At 50.6% G+C, this 18,887-nt stretch overlaps 1 protein-coding gene across 1 annotated transcript in view; it reads left to right on the top strand.

Annotated features, from left to right (window-relative positions):
* Positions 1-1,617: 1,617 nt before the first annotated feature.
* CRY2 (cryptochrome circadian regulator 2) overlaps positions 1,618-18,887 on the top strand; it is a 32,200-nt gene continuing 14,930 nt past the window's right edge. The window contains exons 1-5 of the mRNA XM_054587107.1: positions 1,618-1,848; positions 9,722-9,830; positions 11,366-11,508; positions 13,113-13,297; positions 14,054-14,142. Coding sequence (XP_054443082.1) covers positions 1,634-1,848; positions 9,722-9,830; positions 11,366-11,508; positions 13,113-13,297; positions 14,054-14,142 — 741 coding nt within the window. The 5' untranslated portion in view covers positions 1,618-1,633. The remainder of the gene's footprint in view (positions 1,849-9,721; positions 9,831-11,365; positions 11,509-13,112; positions 13,298-14,053; positions 14,143-18,887) is intronic.

Below are 18,887 nucleotides of genomic sequence, written 5' to 3'. Positions count from 1 at the left end.
ACTCTAGTCCCTGTTCAACTTTTACTCAATTAAGTGCCAAGCACTGAACTACACCCTGGAAATAAAACTGTAAATAAGCCTCAGCCCCTGCCCTACAGGAGTTTATAGTCTAATGGGGCAGAGAGACAAGTAAGAATTCTAACACCATGTACTTAGGCCAGTGATAAGAAGCAGCACAGAACAAGATGGTGCACTATGCAGGCTGGGACAAGACAGCAAGAAGGTGAAATTTATACCAAGCAGTGACACAGAGCAAACTGGAATTAAAAAAGGGGTGGGGTGGGGAGTGTGATCCAGGCTGGAGCAAACAGCTTGTGCAAAGCCCTGGAAATGAAAGAGAGCCTAGGATTAAAATGCCACTCTGATTTTTAGAGTGGTGCCAATGAATGCCACTAAATTGCTAAATTCCTTCATTGCTTATTCCTGAGTTCAGGAGGGGTTCCAAGCATAGGCACAACCTAGCGCCAAATTGAAACAGACTGTTCTCCACTTGATAGTCTCAGAGCTCCAATGTGACCCGACCATCTTAGCCTGCCATCAACACTTCATTGCAGGTGGTCACATGCTTCTCTTGCCACTCAGTCAATCAGCAAGCCCAGTGCTAGCTTCCAGAAGAATAAGCGGCGACAGTGTCCTTCATGTATGTAAATCCCACAGGTAATTCCAGGAGTGTTTGCACACAGTGGTGCTGTTGGGTCTACTAAACACAAAACTAGAAGAGAATAAATTCATCTGATGGAATAAATACTCCCTCACTCCACATCTTCCACAGTCCCAGTCTCCACTCTCGGGCCATCTACTGCTGCCCCATCAGGGCACTCCTCCCCCTCCTCAGACTCTGCCACCTCCAAATGTCAAATTGCTCAGCTGAAAGTATAGCTTTCTCGATAAAGGCAGAAGATTATGAATCACAATAATCTGGGTGGAGTCCTCTTGTGACAATGTGCAAGTCACTCACCCTAAGGCAGCCTCAAAGTTTACTTGTCTGTAAACTGAGAATAATAACAACTCTTTCACTGGGGTTTGTTGAATGAATTCAACTGGCCTGAGTTGAGAGTAATAGATGAGACAGTATATATAAGGAGATTATCACATTGTTTGGCATATACAATGTGCTTAATAAATAGTGGGCGTAGTAGAATGGTGTAGATGATGTAACAGATTGAGGTAGATGATGACGATGTTGATGACATGGTGCCGTAGGATGACCAAGATGGTCAGTTCTGTAGGTCAATGTCTGGAGCCACAGCAACCTTCCCCGCCAACCCCCAAGCCCAGGCAGCTTCTTTCTGCGGTAGGCCTTGAACAGGACGCATGTAAGAGATTCGCTGTCGCTCGAGATTCGTTCCGTGCCAGATTTCCGCGGAGAGCTCCAGCTAGCGTCACCGTACCTGCTCGCCAGCAGCTCCCCGGCTCGCAGACACATGGTGGGAACGTGAGGGGGCGGGGCCGAACTCCGTGCCGCTGGTCCAATCGCCCGACGGGAGGGTCTCAGCCAATGGCAGAGACGCTTCAGAGCCCCAGAGGCGGGGCCACAGGGAGGAGCGGCGTCGTCATAGGTCACTGGGGGCGGGGCGGGACCCATAGTGCTGACAGGGGCGGAGCGGCAGTGATCAGAGCAGTCTGGGCGGTGATGGCGGCGACTGCGGTGACGGCGGCAGCAGCGTCTCCGGAACCAGCGGCCGGCACGGATGGCGCCTCCTCAGTGCATTGGTTCCGCAAGGGACTTCGGCTCCACGACAACCCGGCGCTGCTGGCGGCAGTGCGCGGGGCGCGCTGTGTGCGCTGCGTTTACATCCTCGACCCTTGGTTCGCGGCCTCCTCTTCGGTCGGGATCAACCGATGGAGGTAAGGGGCCCCGGGGCGGGGTCGCCGGCTCGGAAGTGGGGGTGGGAGGGACGCAGCCTGGCCTCTGAGGCTCCCGGCAAATAGCTCCACCCCTCGTCCCGCCACGCCAACCAAAGGGGGGCGGTCCTGCTCCCCAGTCCCCATGGGGAATGTGGGTGAGCGAGACCGAGCCGCGTCTCCAGAGGAGAGTCCAGGACCAGGGAAGCAATTAGTCATCGAACCAATGGCTTGGGTGGCCCAGGGCTCGACCTCTGACAGCGTGCTTCGGCACTGTGTGTCGTTCACTTTGGGTCTCAGACATTCCTGTGGGACAGAGATCGTGGTCCCCATTGTACAGATGAAACTCTTAAGCCCTAGAGTCACAAAGTTGATCTGCCTAAGGTCTTGTAGTCAGTAAATGGCAGAATAGAGACTCCTGGTCTGGGGTGTGCCCAGGGCAGGGAGGAAAGGAGATACCATGGTGTGAGAGTAGGGTCAGGTTTCTGAATCTATTCCACAGGGATGATTGCGTTCTTCAAGTACAGAGCTCATTGCTGGGGTCCTGAAGGTCATTTCTAAGCCTATGATTTGGTTGAATTTGTCCTTTCACCCATCCTGGCTTTCCTCCCCGAAAACTGTCCTGCCTCTTAAGGTTTTTAGGGACTCTGGCTTAGCATTAAACAAGGCCAGTTCTGGTCTCCCCTTTCCTACAAATACCTTATGGGTATGTTCAGTTGGTGGCACAGTATGTTCTGACCTAGGGAACAGTACTTAACCCATTTTGGAGAATTACCTTAGCAGCTATGAGCTTGCTAAAAGAAAAAGAGAAAAGGAACCAAAGCGTCAGTTCCACAGCTCCTCATGAGGTTGATTTTAAAGGACAGTTGAGCCACTATTGATTAGGTTTTTATCAGCTGATGTGCTAAGATTACGGAGCAGGAAAGCTGTGATATCAAGGGCCTCTCTTTGATGACTCCCAGAAGATGGAGTCCAGAGGATCATGGGAAAAGAGTAACAAATAGGTTGATTATTTTCTCCATAACTGGTCTTGAAAACCATGGAATTTTGAAACATCGTGTCCCCATCTCTCTTTAAAGTGCCCCTCAGCAGCATCTGGCTTGTTTGCAGTGTTCTGGGGGATGTTTGTTTGTCATCTCGGTGCACTGATGGGCAGGGTTTTCCCAGGATACAGTGGCTCTCAGCACGTTCTTTCCTCTCCAGGGTGTGTGCCCATCCAGAAGAGTCAGTGCTCCTTGCAGCGGGACTATGAAATGCCCCCTCCTACCCATTTATATAGAGGGGATGACTAAAGATAGTCCTGTGGAGAGCCTGCCCACACAGTTTTCAGGCTGCTCTATTGCTCTGCCTCTGCTCCACTTTCCATAGATAGGAGCTTGGGTTTGACAAAGGTCTTCAAATGACCATCACTCCCATGGACGTTAAACCAAGCCTTAGACTTTGCCTCTCTACTTATGGCAGTGTGCCAATCAGAGCAGAGTCAATAGCATCTGCTTGTTACATTGTCACGAAGGAGTTTCTTCTTTTACTGGAATGTAGAGGAGATTGCCTAGGACTGCCTTCTCCTTTGTGGTAGTGAAGATTAAAAAATCAACAACAAAAACTGTTGCCAGTTAAACTCAGCTTTGCTAGGGACAAGGTGTTTATGGATTTTTGTGGGTCACCCTTTCCGGGTGTGCTTTCCAGCCAGCGAGAAAAGAGAAAAGGAACGTGACAGCTCATGCCTGAGTCAAATCCTGGAGTCAGAGGCTGTATAGGAATGCAAATTTTAACTGAGCAATTATTTAACGAGTGCCAGGCACTGCTCTGGATGCTGCTAGGGGCACGGCAGTGAACAAGCAGTTGTGATGTCCAGCGCTCTGGAGCCTAAGTTTAATAGAGGAAGACATGTAAACGACCATAATTTAGTAGAACTAAGTGTCATGAAATAAATTAAAATAGGGGGACAGACTAGAGCAGTGGTTCTCAATCTTGCTGCACATGGGAATCACAGAAGGATCTTTAAAAGCTGCCTGGGCTCCCTCCTCCCCCAACTCTGATTTAGTTGTTCTGGGTTATGGCCTGGGACTTAAGGTTTTTAAAGCCCCTGTGTGCAGCAAAGCCTGAGAAGCACTGGACTAGAGAACCACTGACCTGAGCCTGACAACTTGGGAAGCGTGTCACGGAAGGAAGCCTAATTAGTGTCGGCATTCAGAAGAAACAGGTGAAATAATACAAAATAGGTTGGACGTGATAAGTGCTCCCGGGCCTGGAAACACTTCTGCCACCCCCACCATTCTCTGCTCCCAGGATCAGATCGAGGGCAGAGCTGCAGGCTGTTCTGCGCACCCGGTTGGGGGTTGGGGGTTGGGGGTTGGGGGTTGGGGGTTGGGGAGTGATGGAGCCAGCAGTACTGCTGCATAACTTCCGCTGGCCGTTGAGGATCTGGGAGTGACCTGGGAGTGACCTGGGAGAATTGTGCTGCAGCATAACAGCTCTGCAGATACTTCAGCTGCTACCTCTGAGAAGCCTCCCGAGAAAGGGTAGGTCCTGAGCCATCTGCAAGAGGTGGGGAGAAGCCCAAGCTGTGATCTCTATTATCTCCCTGCACTTCCTACACTGCCTCCCGCACAGCATTTTTCTGCAGATGAATCAGATTCAAATAACCATGAATGGCACTTTCTGAGAGTAAAAGAAGACAGAGCAAGACAACCAAGAAATATGTATACTTATTAGTGTAAGGGAAGGGCTAGCATACTCCTGGCTTGGGTGGTAGTGGGAAAGTTATGAGCTAATTGTAGCTATATGAGCCTCAGGCCCCCCCCTTTTTTTTTTTTGGTCAAGCACTAGTTGGTTAAGCCCTTTGCTTTTTTTCCCCAGCCCCACCTTCCCCAAATATGCTGCATCTGGAAGGAGGTACTGCAGTGAGAACCAATGAAAAAAAAATTAGAGGGGGGAGTAAGCAGCTTCTAGATTTCAAGATGGGCACTCAAAATAGGCCCTTGCAGTTTTTCGTTACCTCTCTCCCTGCTGCAACTTAGGTGTAAGCAACAGCTCACTTCACCCTTGATTTATTGGGTTGGCCAAAAAGTCCATTTGGTTTTTTTCTGTACAATGGTTCTAGTAGTGCATAGCTGTCTTTAACTTCATTTGAAACAATGTGGTTAGATTGTATTGTGACAGCCATCATATCAGCATGCATATAAAAAAAACTTATCAAAATTGGTGAATTTGTGTGTAGCCATTTTAATATTGAAGATGGAAGAAAATAAGCAACATTTTCAGCATATTATGCTTTATTATTTCAAGAGAGGCAAAACGCAACTGAAACACACACATACACACACAAAAAGATCTGCAATGTATAGAGAAGGTGCTCCATACGTGTCAAAAGTGTTTTGCGAAGTTTCATGCTAGGGATTTCTCTCTGGACAATGCTCCATGGTTGGGTAGACAAGTTGAAGTTGATAGCAATCACCTTGAGACATTAATTGAGAACAATCAACATTATACAATCTACCATCTCCAGAGAAGGCCCTAAAGGTCTGCTTGTCTTATTCTCAACCAAAGATCTGCCTGCCTTATCTGTAGGGCTAGCTAGCCCCATGGGGTCATGAATTACAGGGTCTTCTCTGTATTTTTGAAAATCCCAATTTGGTTTTCTCCGGTGCTGTCTGCCTCTGGCCCCAGAGCACTTACGTAATGTAATTCAGTTGCATTTGTTGCCTGATCCAAAGGGTAAGCTTTAAAGGCTCACTCAGGACCATGTGCTCTGAATTTTGGCCATGTGAGCTCAGCTTGGAGCTGCCAAGAGTGAGCTACCAGCCCCAGACACTGCCCTCTCTGATGCCCAGGCCAGTTTTCTTTAGCGCACCCCCTCACTGAAATAAAGAGAAACTGGCTCTGTGGAGAGAAGCGCTGTAAGGAGGCATGGAAGTCCCAAACTTCAGCGCACACCTGCCCCAGTGACCATTTGTCCAGTAGCAGCACTGCTCTGCATTCCTTTGGTATTACGCAGAGCTATCACCTGGCAGGCGTGGAAGGTGGTGCTATAGTAGTGGCTCCTCTTTCTCTGGCTGCCTGAAGCCTGGGGCTCCTAGAGGCCCGTCGCCTCCTCTGGAGGCCATCCTAAGGCCTCCCTTTCTGGAGGAGCCCTGCAGAGCTTGATGAAAAGGGGAAGTTGGAAGTAAGAACATTTCTAGAGTGCTAGCGAGGAGGCAGAAACCAGTATCTCAAAGAGAGAAAGTTTATAGAAACAAGTTAGAAGCAAAGAAAGGCAACATATACACAGAGCTAGAAGTAAAGTTCTGTGTTCTAGAACAGTACTTCTGAAACTTTAACGTGCAAAGGATTCACCAGGGGATCTTGCTAAAATGCAGATTCTGACTCAGGAGGTCTGGGATGGAGCTCAAAGTTCCGCATTTCAACAGGCCCCTGGGCAAGTCACAGCTGTTGATCCTGAGGGGAGCACAGGTCTGGCAGCAAAGGTGCTCCCTGGGCCCTGGGCAGCATGGCATCAGTGCTCAGGCAGTGCGTCCTGGTCAAACAGCAGTGGAGCTTGCTGGTTAAGAATGTAGATACTGCCTGGCCGGGTGGCTCGGTTGGTTGGAGCATCATCCTGTACAACAAAAGGTTGGGGGTTCGAGTCCCAGTCAGGGCACCTACCTAGGTTCCAGGTTCACTCCCTAGTCGGGGCACATAGGAGAGGCAACCAATTGACGTTTCTCTTTCTCTCTCTAAAATCAATAAACATTTTTTTAAATTAAAAAATAAAAAAATGTAGATGCTGACCCACTCCACCTGGGTTTGAATTCTAGACATTTATTTAGGTGATGTTGTTGGTGCCTCAGTTTCCTCACCTGTAATATGGAAATAATAATAGTGTCTATGCCAAACAGCTATTTTAGAATTAAATGAGATAATATATGTAAAACAAGTAGAATAGTGCCTCATTTATTGTAAATGTTCATTAAACATTCATTGTTGCTATTATTATTATTATCATCATCATCATTTGGTTGCTGCTGCTCAGAGTTGGGCCTTCCAACATCACTTATCAAAGAAGAAAAGACTCATTGAGTTACTTGTATTTAAGAGATGGTGCAAGGAATCTCTCCTTTTAGCACAGAGAAATGAAATTCTATAGAGGGCAACTGGAAGCTAGTTTTCAAATGTGCAGACCAGCCTTATTTAGATTGAAGTCCTGTGCGGCCTTGTGGACTGTGAAGGGAGAGGCCCCAGAGTGCGTGGCAAGGACATTCCTGGGAGCTGCAGATGGAGGACCATCTGTCCTGGGGTTGTGTAATTTGTCACCAGTTATCTCTAGGCATTCTGTCTGGCAGGGCCCAGGTTTCAGGTGGCGTGAGGCTATTTACATGGTTCTTTCTTATTCTCCTCCCGGGAGGAGTGGTGAGGGCTGAGAGGAGGCCAACGGCAAGAGCAAATGCGTCACCCACCTCGCAGCTTTCCTCTTCTGAGGGCCGTCAGCTTTTCAAAAACAGACATTCACGGAGGCGGAGCTTTTGGTTTGCTTCACACCCATTCACCCGGTCTGTCTCCTCCAACCTAACCCCTTGGAGGTCAAGTCCCCCATCCCGACCCCTTGGAGAGCCCCTGCAGCTTTGGGCTGGGACTCGGCCTGCGCCGGAATGTGGGCCTGTGGCTTTCACCGCAGTGGGAGTGTCGTGTTGTGGACGTCAGAGGCAGCAGCGGGGGCTGGATCTAGTTGGCAGCCTCAAGCAGTCGCTGCTTCTGTACGCCTCCCATAGACCAGGAGCATGATGTGCTACGAGGAGACACAGCGTTTCACTGTGCTCAGAATAAGATTTGGTGATTCCCGCTGTCGACAGAGGCGGTTGGGCGGTGCTGAGGGGTGGATAGCAGGAGTCTGGCCTGGCAGGACTCAGTTTCTAGGGAAGATTAGAGTGTCAGTGATGACCTGTAGTCAGGTTTGTGTTTGTTGGGGAGAGGGACTCCAAACACAGGAGGGCCTGCCGAATCTCGGCCGCCAGAGCCGTGTTTAGCATGCCACTAAGGGGCCTTAGAGATGGGGGAAAGAGAAGAAAACAGTCTGACCCAGAGGTTCCTATCCCAGTTTCATCACTTAATTAATAAATGTGGTCTTAGGCAAATTAATTATCTTGTCTGTGCCTCATTTTCCTTATCTATAAAATGAGGATAATTTTTCCCTTCAAAATGTGTTAGAGTCCTGGCTGGTATGGTTCGGTGGATTGAGTGTCAGCCTGCAAACCAAAAGTCACTGGTTCAATTCCCGGTCAGAGCCCCTGCCTGGGTTGCGGGCCAGGTCCCCAGTTGGGGGTGTGCAAGAGGCAACTGATCAGTGTTTCTCTCCCTCTTTCTCTCTCCCTTCCCCTCTCTATAAAAAATAAATAAAAGCTTTCTTAAAATGTGTTGAAAGAATTAAAAAGATAACACATTTAAAATGTGAAACAGATATATAGTAACATTAATAACATAGGTCACCTTTGGGGAGGGGAATTAAATTCCTGAGGGACACAGGGGAAGGAAACTTTTTACTTTGTACTCTTCTGTAACTTGAATTTTGAATTATATTAATAGTTATCTATTTAAAATGTTAATTTTATTTCATTTAAAAATTAAACACATATCATAAAATGTACTGATGGAATTTCTTAGAATGGTGATTGTGCCTAGCTGAACAGCTAGTAAATTTTGGGGGTCATATAAAATAAATTTTTTAAAGAATTTATTTTACTTTTTAGAAAGAGGGGGAGGGAGGGAGAAAGAGAGAAAGAGAAACATAAATGTGCAAGAGATGCGTTGATCTGTTGCCTCTCCCATGCCTCCAACCAGGGGACCCAGCCTGCAACCAAGGCATGTGCCCTGACAGGGAACTGAACTCGGGACCTTCTGGTTCGCAGGCCGGCGCTCAATCCACTGAGCTACAGCAGCCAGGGCTAAAATAAATGTTTTTAAACCACTGGATGACATTCAACAAATGTTAATTACCTTTCCCCTTCCCATGATGATCAAGCCCTCAGGCTAGGTCACTTGAATATCTGGAGTCCCCCTAACTCAACCCAAGCCCCATCCCCCAACAGCATGGGAGGATATCCTGTAGAGAAGTACCTTCTAAGGCCTTCTCTCTCTTGGCATGAGAACCTGGTGGCCAGAGCCCCGGAGAGGCCTGGAGAATGAGCCCCCTGCCAAACAAAGCCCTGGGGAGTGGGGACCCCTCCCAGGCTGTGGGTCTGCGGCCGCAGACAGTCACGCAGCCCGACGTGTGACTGCCGAAAGGCAGGACGGCTGTTGCGCAGGGTAGGTAGCGTTCCCAGGGCTGCTGCAGACTCTGCTAACGGGGCCTCAGGCTTCCATGCGACACATTGCACTTGTTTCTCAGATAGCTCTCTCACCTGGTCTCCCTTTTGATCCTGCTATCGACCTTGTGACGGGTGGATATTTACACACAGGGCTAGGCTGGATGCGGAGAAGGGAGAAGTGACTTGCTTCCGATCACAGAGAAACAAGAGTAGGAGCAGCTCACATTTAACCCAGGTTTTCTTTATGCCAGGCATGGTACGAAAGGTCTTCCACGAATGATTTGATTTTTGTTTCTTAGCAGTTCTGTAGTTAATGTTAGATAGATACTAATATCAATTCCACATTACAAGTTAGGAAAAAAGCTAAAGAGGTTAAGCTACTGCCTAAAGTCACGTGGCTAATAAGTGGCAAAACCCAGATTTCAACTGATCCCCTGCCATGTCGCGCCTGGCCTAGACCCGGGGCCCCTCCAGTCCTGGTCCTAATGATACCACTTGTTTGACATAAATGGCGGGCCCGCTTCTCCCAGCTTTGTTAGGAAAGGGGGCAATTCTTCATGGTGTCACCACTAACAAGGCCTCTGTGGGCCCTGCAGGTTCCTACTTCAGTCTCTGGAAGATTTGGACACGAGTTTAAGGAAACTAAACTCCCGCCTGTTTGTAGTCCGGGGACAGCCAGCTGACGTGTTCCCAAGGCTCTTCAAGGTAAGTGTGCAGAGTCTGAGAGAGGACCCCGAGGCTCTGCCCCCAGGGTCTCCCGCAGACTGAACGAGATGACCGCCGCTGCTGGGGAGGCTGGGAGCAGACGCAGCCCTGTCCGCTTGCCGACAGACTGCAACTGTGCTGAGGAGAAAATTCTGTGAAACCAGCGTCTTGCTGGAAAGTTCCCGGCTCAGTCCAGACATGGGATGTGGCAAATTATTCCACCCTGGATACTTCCTTAAATATTCTCTTGGCTCAAGCCAGCAAGATTTATTAGGACTGTTCCCACGCCAGGAGTTTGAGGGTGAGGTTTCCTGTTCAGTAAGGGACGGTCCCTGTCTTTCTTTGCTCTGCTAATTGGGGGGAAAAAAGTCAGCCTTTGGTGCAGAAGAATCGTATTGAAGGAGAAGGTCAAGGAAGGCTTCTCAGAGAAGGTGTCATCTAATAGCATTTTGATTGTCATTCACAGGATAATGAGTATTTAACAATGTAATCTGCATGAACTGCTAAGCCTGGTACTTGGCTCATAGTAAGGGCTCCATAAACGTTAAGTGCTACTATCCTCTGGCAAGGGCCGGCCAGGACCCACACCCCAGGCGGGGCCGAGTCAGGACCAGGCCCGCCCGGGCATGGCCGGGACGTCCACCCCAAGGGGTTCAGAGTGCTAAGGGACCGTGGCCAGAGACTTTGGCTGAAATATGGTTTTCTTCTTGCTAGTTGCATGCTCTAGAGCTTTCTTTAGGTTATCTATGCAGTCTTTCACAGGGCAGCTTTCTTTCAACATTGCTAGGAGATCTAGAAATTTCTGTCAGAAAAATCTAAATACTTAGAAGAGAATCCTCCCCCCTCCCCGTTTTTTTAAAACACGTGGCCCCTCCGGTTTGATTGCTGTGACCTCTGGACTAAGGCTTGTCGCTCCTTCCCGACTCTCTGAGAGCTGGAGCCTATTAGCTCTGTTTGCTTCTGGCCTCTGGACTGTTGCTGTGGAAACCGTTAGGGCACTTCACGTAGTACAAGTCTGCCAAGAGAACTAGGCCAGAAGTTTGCAGGGCCGTGAGGAGCTCTGGGAAAGGCTTGCCGCGCGGCTGTGCGTGTGTGTGTGTGTGTGTGTGTGACAGTCCTGTCCACCGCTGTCTCCACCAGTGAGTCAGTGCCTCTTTCTGGGATGGGGGCTCCCCTGAGAGCACTGTGTTTATAGCCTCCTGCTGCACCTCCCTACCTCAAGGACACAGCAAGTGCACAGGGCTCCCCACCTCTCTCCTGACCCCACAGAGGCCGCTAGCCTCAGACTCTGCTGGTGCCCTGCTGCCGCCCTCACCTCAGAGGCCTGCCCTTCTCAAATCTGTGACCCCCGCTCCCCCCACCACCTCCACCTCTGGTGTTTACTTTGCAATTCAAATCACTGTCCCTGCTCTGTTCTGCAGCCTGTTCAGACAGTTCTCCAGGCTTGCTCTGTCTCCTCCAGGAAGGAGCTGAGTGCCCAGCTTCCGCCTCCCCGCTTCAAGCAGTGTTTAGCATAACAGATCCTCTCTCCACAGGAATGGGGGGTGACCCGCTTGACCTTTGAATATGACTCCGAACCCTTTGGGAAAGAACGGGATGCTGCCATCATGAAGATGGCCAAGGAGGCTGGTGTGGAGGTGGTGACCGAGAACTCACATACTCTCTATGACCTGGACAAGTAAGAGATGGGTCCCAGGGATCAGGTTACCAATTGTGGGAGTTGGTGCTTTGGGCCCCTGCTGAGTAGAACTTGGAGGTTTAGCAGTAGGGCTACCTGGGACATGAGGTATGGAATTTTCTAGAAGCATGGAACCGAGTTGGGCTTGTAAAACAAGTCACAGAGAGCTTTACCTGATTTGGGTGCAGAGAGGCTCATTGGGCCCAATGGATGGAAGCAGTGAGCACCCCCACTGAAGGTCTTCATAGATCTGCTCCTGATACGCTCCAGTCCCTTCCACTCCTCATACTCCCACCCCTGCCCTGCTCCCAAAAGGCTGCCCTCTGACCTCAGCAGACCTAAACGTTACCCCTCCCAAAGGATAGGACCTTCTCACAGGCTCGGCGTCTGTACCTGAGTTCCCTGGGCTCCCCTGGCTATCTGGGTTTCCAGGTCATGCATTTAGACGTTGCTCAGGAGGCTCTAGAGGTCCCTGCAGGGAGCTGTTAACTACAGAGTAGCCTCCTCCTCTGGGGACAGGCCTCTGGGCTTTCAGAGATTCTGGGAGGAAACCCTTCCCTCCCCTTCCCTGGCAGAGCCTTTATCCTCCTGCTGCTGCTCTCGCTGCCAAGCCGGCAGCCACTTCTCCCTGCCCCCCTCCCCCCCAGCCCAGGGTGGCTGCCAGGAGGCCGGGTCACACAGCTCTGCATGTGAGCTGAGCTCTCCTGCAGGCAGTGCTGGGTGTGGAACTCCTCCTCCTGCCACGTGCAGAGCTGGAGGAGGAACAAGGAGGCCCTGCAAGGGCAGCAGCCAGCCTCCAAACTCCCCTAGCGGAGGAGTCTAGGACAGAGAGTCGGGCTGAGAAATGAGCTCACCCAGCCACCCATTTGCGTAAGCTGCTGCTTTGCCAGGAGGGCCCCGGGAGTCTGGCTCCAACCCATCCCAGTCCATCCTTATGTAAACAGCCTCAATTCTCCACACTCTCCTACATCTTTTCTTCTTACCTGAGTGCCACTGTGTTTTCCCTTGTTCATGAAAAAAATACTTTATAAACTGCAAAATACCCTTAACATATTAGCTGTTGCTATTAATAGCTCCAGCCGCAGTCTCTGATTTAGGGAGGAGAGGCTGTCCTTGTCTCTCTGTTCTAGGAAATAGGGGCCAAGAAGGGAATAATTGTCCCACAAAGGAACAGTTTGCAGCCCTCATCAAACCAAGGCTTAGGCTGGGATAGAGAGAAAGCTCCATGGAGATTCCCCAGCTGGGGCAGCCACGCTGAGTACCAAGAAGGCTAGTGGGGGTTTTTCTGTGATTAGAGAGATCTGGTCAGTCTCTGTCTTTAGGCGGCACCACGTCGACACCAGGGAACCTGGAATTGAGTCCCAGATTTGGCCCTGCCTTGCTCCATTACCTGAGGCACCTGTTCCAGCTCTCTGGGCTTCATTTTCCCTCTCGGTAAAATGGAGGTGTAGTTTCTTTTGCCTCTCCTTTCACTTAGGGGTGGGGCCTGTGAGCAGATAAGAAAAGGTACCTCCAAGCCTTTGAAGTCTGGGCTCTTCTGGGTGGGTAGGGACCTGAAATGAAGGACCTCGTAAGTGACCTTAGGTTTGCTTTGGGATTTCCAGGATCATTGAACTAAACGGACAGAAGCCACCCCTTACCTACAAGCGCTTCCAGGCCATTATCAGCCGCATGGAGCTGCCCAGGAAGCCCGTGGGCTCCGTGACCAGCCAGCAGATGGAGCGCTGCCCGGCCGAGATCCAGGAGAACCACGACGAGACGTACGGCGTGCCCTCCCTGGAGGAGCTGGGTGTGTACTTCTGCCCCACGGCTCTTAGGCCGGCACCTCCTCTTTTGTAAAATACCTTATTGGGTTTTTTTCTTCTCTGTCAAAGTAATGCGTGTTGTTATAGACAGTTTGGAAAGTATAGAGAAATGAAAGTGGAAATAACAGTCACTATTACCTGCCACTCAGAGATAACCACTGCTAATTTTGGAATATGTCCTTCTGGTCTTTTTTCTGTTTATACTTATATATGTAACCTTATGTTTGTAGTTCATGCCTCTGTTTTTCTACTTTTCTCTCTCAAGTGATGTAGGCACGGCCTGGTGCCGGCACCAGCGGGCTTTGCAATACCAAGACAACTAATAGCACCTCTGTAGAAGCAGGGGGGTCTCTCAGTCTCTCGGGTCATTGGCTGCACTCTTTCTCCCTTTCCTTTTCCTCCCCTCATCCCCACTTTTTGATCTGAACAAAGTTTTCTCACCTGAAAACCACAGTTGTTGCCAGCTAACCTGGAAGGGCAACCAGTCCAGGATTGCCCTCATTTGCCTGGAAGGAAGGAGTGGCTGGGATGGGAAGGCAAGGGAAAGGGGAGGAAAAAGTCACAGTGGGAAGAGACGTGGAAAACACTGGAACGTTACAGATTATCTCAGCCCCAGTAGCACCGAGAACGCCCCAGTTCAGTTCTTGCAAAGCTCAAGGAACAGACCGACGCGCCAAGACTTGCTGAGCTGGTAGGGGAAGGGCTGACCCCGGTCCTGTGACCTGCTCCTCCTTTTGCAGGCTTCCCCACTGAAGGACTTGGCCCAGCTGTTTGGCAAGGAGGGGAGACGGAAGCTCTGGCCCGCTTGGATAAGCACTTGGAACGGAAGGTATGGCCCTCAGTTCCGAGCCACAGAACTTCAGATGTTGGCACCCGTGCGGCTGTGGCGGGGTTTGGGGGAGGGAGCACGGGGCCAGGTCATGTCCCCTACTGCCTCTTAGCTCAAAGTGGTTGAAAAATAAACATCTTCACCCTGACCAGTGTGGCTCAGTGGGGTGGGCATCGTCCTGCAAAATGAAAGGATGCCCAGTCAGGGCGCGTGCCTGGGTTGCGGGCCAGGTCCCCAGTTGGGGGAGAATGAGAAGCAACTGATCAATGTTTCTCTTGCACATCGATGTTTCTCTCCCTCTGTCTGAAAATAAATAAATAAAAGCTCTTTTAACAAAAGAAAAAGAACAGTTTCCCTGACGGCCATGACAGCAGCCGCAGCCCCAGTGGCTACTACCGTTTAGCGGGCGCGCACCCTCTGCGGGTCGCTGGGCTGAGCATTTCTGGGTCAAGTACCGGCTTGCTTGTTTTCTTTAATCTTTTCAACAGCCCTAGAAGGTAGGTATTCAGCTTCTCCACTGTGTAGATTAGGAAATTAAGGCTTAGAGAGGTTATGAAACTTGCCTAAGGTCACATAGTAAGTAGAGTAAGATCTCATTTTATGTGATTTTAACACTTACATTAGATTGCTCTCTTTCATCTGTGGGCATGTTCCCCTTAGGAAGAAGGTACCTGATCAGCAAAGTCCATAAGGTTGATTATTTTGTGTGTCTGTGTCCCCCCACCTTTTGCTGGGTCTCTTCCAAGGCACAGATTTCCATTTGCTTGGACCCAGAGAACAAATGGCCCATCTCCTAGTGAAGTGGGAATTGGCCGTCAGCACCCTGGGACTAGAGGAGCAGAAAAGTTTCTCACGCCTGAGGGCGGTCAGCCTCTAGTTTCCTGCTCCCTGCCACCAGCTAACAGACTTGGTCCCTAAAGTCACAACCTCTTGTATTCCTGCTCAGGTGGCTAGGAGATAACAGTGGCACAAGGGGACACGGACCTAAGGCAGGGCTACCTGGCGAGAAGGCTTCCTAGCCTGCAGGTGCCGAGAGCTGGCCTCCCTGAGGCTCGGCAGCCTTGATATCCCCCTTTGGCTGGGCTCTGGGGGATCCAGCTGTCTGTGTCCACATCAGGAGCTTTACGCAGAGATTCTTGGGATGTTTGAACTCAAGGTAGGCCAAGGGGGCAGAAGGGCAGAGATGACAAATGGGATGGCAGAAGCAGAGTAAGACTTAAAAATGCAAAGACCTAACGTAACGGCCCTGTAGGTTATTGTCACCTTAAAGGCGGCTGGTAGAGGAATGCCCCTTAGCTCATCAAGCCCAGGGCTCCCTTTCCACGCAGGCCTGAAGGGCCTCTTCTGTCACGGGGTCTGTGTCAGGACCCTTTAGACTCAGGAATGGCCAGAGGGAATACTATGCCCTGTACACCTGGGAGAGCAAAAGGTGCCTGGTGGGCAGGAGTTTAACCCGTTGCAGGAGGCTCATTTTAACTTCTTCAGTCTCCAAATCTGAAGTGAGCATCTCCTCTTGTCAAGAGGAGCCAGCTGTTAGAAAGACTGCCCCACAAGGCAGGCATGGGGCCTGTCTCCAGACGCACAGCCCACTGGAGATGACAGGCATGCGACAGGGAATTACAGGGTGTTGAGGGCGTCCGAGGATTATGGGAGCACAGGGTTATAGTACTCAGTTCTCGTTTGCAAGTCGGCTTTTAAAACAGGAGTTCTTTAACTCGCGTGACCAAGAGTCCGTCCGGCCCAGCTGGGTCAAGGTGTGCACGTAGCACTGCCAGGAATTCGTTCTCCAGCTTTCAGCTCCGCTTTCCTCTGTGTTAGTTCATTCTCAGACGGGCCTTCCATTACCAGTGGCAAAGGTAATCACCCTCAGCTTATTTTCAGTCTGCTTAATAGCACAAGAGGACATGGAGTGCCTCTTTTCCAAAAGCTCCAGAAGTCCGGGGGAGCATGTTCATTGGCCTGGCTTGGGTCATGTGACTGTTCCTGACGCAGTCACCCTGGCTGGGGACGGGTGCTTTCCCTGGCCAGACTTGCATCAGGAGCCCACTCTCAGAGTTAGAAGGCGAGCTTAGCTCCACTTTACCCACTTGGACTGAGATGAGGGAATGCCGGCCCATCGCAAGAAAATTAGGTGCTGTTACCAAAAAAGGAAGGTAGACTGTATGATCTTTACTGCTGGGCTACCCAATAGTAGGTGAGAACAAGCACCTCTCTATGAATGTAACCTATTATTAAATGAAAAAGGAATGATAGAATTAGAATACCACCATTTTGCAACCCCCAATGATGGCACATTATGCGTTAATGACCTGGTAGTACCATAAAGAGAGAAAATCAGGCATTATATTGTATTTCCTCTGCAGTCTTGCCAAAGAGATAAATCAGAGTCTAACCCAATCTCCAGTAACGATCACCAATTTGCAGGCACCCGCAGGACCGAGGGACGTGCTGAGCTGCACTCTGAGTGTGCAGTGAGCATCATCCAGACTGTGGCAATCAGTACAAGGCAAATGGCCCGGGTTCTTCCATAGAATAGCTGAAGGGAAAAGAAATGACAGGAAATACATAGAGTAAGAGAAACTTAAATAACACAACAAAGTTTCCTAAATGGCCAAGGCTAAACTGTAGTGCCTGTGGATGCACATTTGGATGAAAAAAAAAAACCCCAAAAATGCAAGGAATAGCTGATAAAGCTCTGCCTTCCAAATACGTGATACCAAAACCAAGTTCAGCTCCCTACCACCCAAAAAGCCAGTGATTTGAGAGGCAAGGTCTGGTGCAAGAAAGGGTGGTTTATTTAAGAACTGGCAGCCCGAGGAGACAGCAGACTATGTCGCAGAGACCATCTCACATCTCAGTGCAGGCAGGGGCTTTTATGAGCTGGCAGGGGAGGGGAGGTGTTGGCAGAGGCAGAGCAGTTGAAACGGTGGTGGAGGAGGAACGGGGGGGGGGGGGAGTGGGTCGTCGACTCCCCAAGGAGGGTGCTGTGTGCAATTCAGCACCATCTGCTCCGATAACCATCTTGGAGCCAGTCAAGCAATGGTCTGGTTTTCATTGTCTTGGTTTTATGGTTGAAGGTGAGCAAATCTTCTGGAACCAAAATGCCTGAGGGCTGGAGTCTACTTACTTTGAGATTAGTTCCCAGAGTCCTTTAAGCAAACAGGTTTTTATCCGTACATACATGTGAATTTACAAGTCATCATTTACAGAAACAATGTTAAAAGAATGATGGGGTGGGTTAATATGCTTTGCAAAAATAGAAAAATGCAAGCCTTTTCAATGCAAGGAAGGGATTATTACAGAAGCTGGGTGAGTGGTCACTCCCGGGGCAGGGAGGGACCGTGACAGGGGCGAGCATTTAGGTGGGCTTCTGGAGCAGCCGGCAAAGTTCTAATTCCTGGTGGAATTTTCCTTAGAATAATTCATTAAGCCGTGCATTGGTGCAGCCTCTGCAACTGTATTTTGCTTAACGTAAAAGAGGCTTGCAAAGCAAGGCCAGCAAGGATGTGAGTAGGCCAGTACACCTCGTGTCAGTTAGGGGTACACAGCCTAATACCTGCGGCATCACCTGCCCAGGACGCGGCCTTTAGGCTGAGACTTGAAGGAAGAGTCCAGGCTGACCGAGGGAAAGTGGGTAGAAAGGAGGACAGCCTTCCAGGCCAAGGGCGCTGCACGCGCAAAGGCTCATGGTGGGTGGGGGATCCTTCCAGAGGAAGGACGAGGTATGAAGCTAGAAAGACAGGCCCTCCCAGACTGTGGGGAGCTTAAAGGTCCTGTCGAAGATGTGGGACTTTATCTTGAGAACAACAGGAAACCCAGGGCACTCATCGTCCTGGGACAGGCATCGTAAATGATCATTCTGCTCCCAGTGTGGAGGACTGGATTAGAAGGGGACAAGAACAGGCGCAGGGAGGTCAGCTAGGAGGCCGCCACAGTTGTCCAATCTAGATATGACCTTAGCCCGAACCAGGTTGGTAGCAATAGAGAATGGAAAGGAAAGGACGATTTGAGAACTATTTGGACGGTAGAATTGACAGGACTGCGCGAGGGAGGAGTCCAAGCGGGGGAGCCTGGCCACGGGCTTGGGCAGCGAGGTGCCTTTGCTGCAGCGGGGAGTGCCAGTGGCGGGTGGTTTAAAGAAAAGAGCCTCTTACCCTTGAGGTGCCGAAAGCCCTCGGCAGGGAGCTGGATGGGGTGACCTGGGAGTCGAGGTGAGCGGCCTGGGCCAGCACACAGGCATGGTGAGGGTCTGCAGAGACAGTCTTAGGAGCCACGGGCCTGGCTGAGCTCCCCCAGGAGCGTGGCTGAGGGGCGGACTCAGGACAGAACCCTGTGATGCCAAGGATCGGGAGGGGCGGTGGCTGAGAGCGCCAGCCTGGTGGGAGGCACCGGGAGCATGTGGGGTCCCGAGGGCATGGAGTGGAGGGCACGGGCAGGGGAGGCGGTCCACAGGTCAAGGCGCTGCTGAGGGAGCCAGACACACAAGGACAGGGAACGTCTGCAGGACCCAAGGCATGGAAATCACAGAGATGATAGTGGGAGCCGCTTGGGGGAGGGGGTGCAAAGGCGAAGCCAGACTAGAAAGTGGAGGTGGGTGTGGGGGAAGGGAAAGAGGCTGGCTGCGAAGGGAGGAGAAAGGGCCCGGAGGGAGAGGTCCGCAGGGTTATTGGAAGTCCTTTATTTTTGTTTGGTTGCAAAGAAACAAGATCATATCCCCGATAATGTTGGTGTGGAAGCTGGGGGCA

The sequence above is a fragment of the Pteronotus mesoamericanus genome, unplaced genomic scaffold, assembly GCF_021234165.1.
Source record: "Pteronotus mesoamericanus isolate MK-2021 breed Mesoamerican mustached bat unplaced genomic scaffold, CSHL_Meso_final scaffold_1066, whole genome shotgun sequence".
Classification (NCBI taxonomy): Eukaryota; Metazoa; Chordata; class Mammalia; order Chiroptera; family Mormoopidae; genus Pteronotus; species Pteronotus mesoamericanus.
Note: the sequence above shows the minus strand (reverse complement) of the source record. Positions and strands in the feature narration are given on the sequence as shown.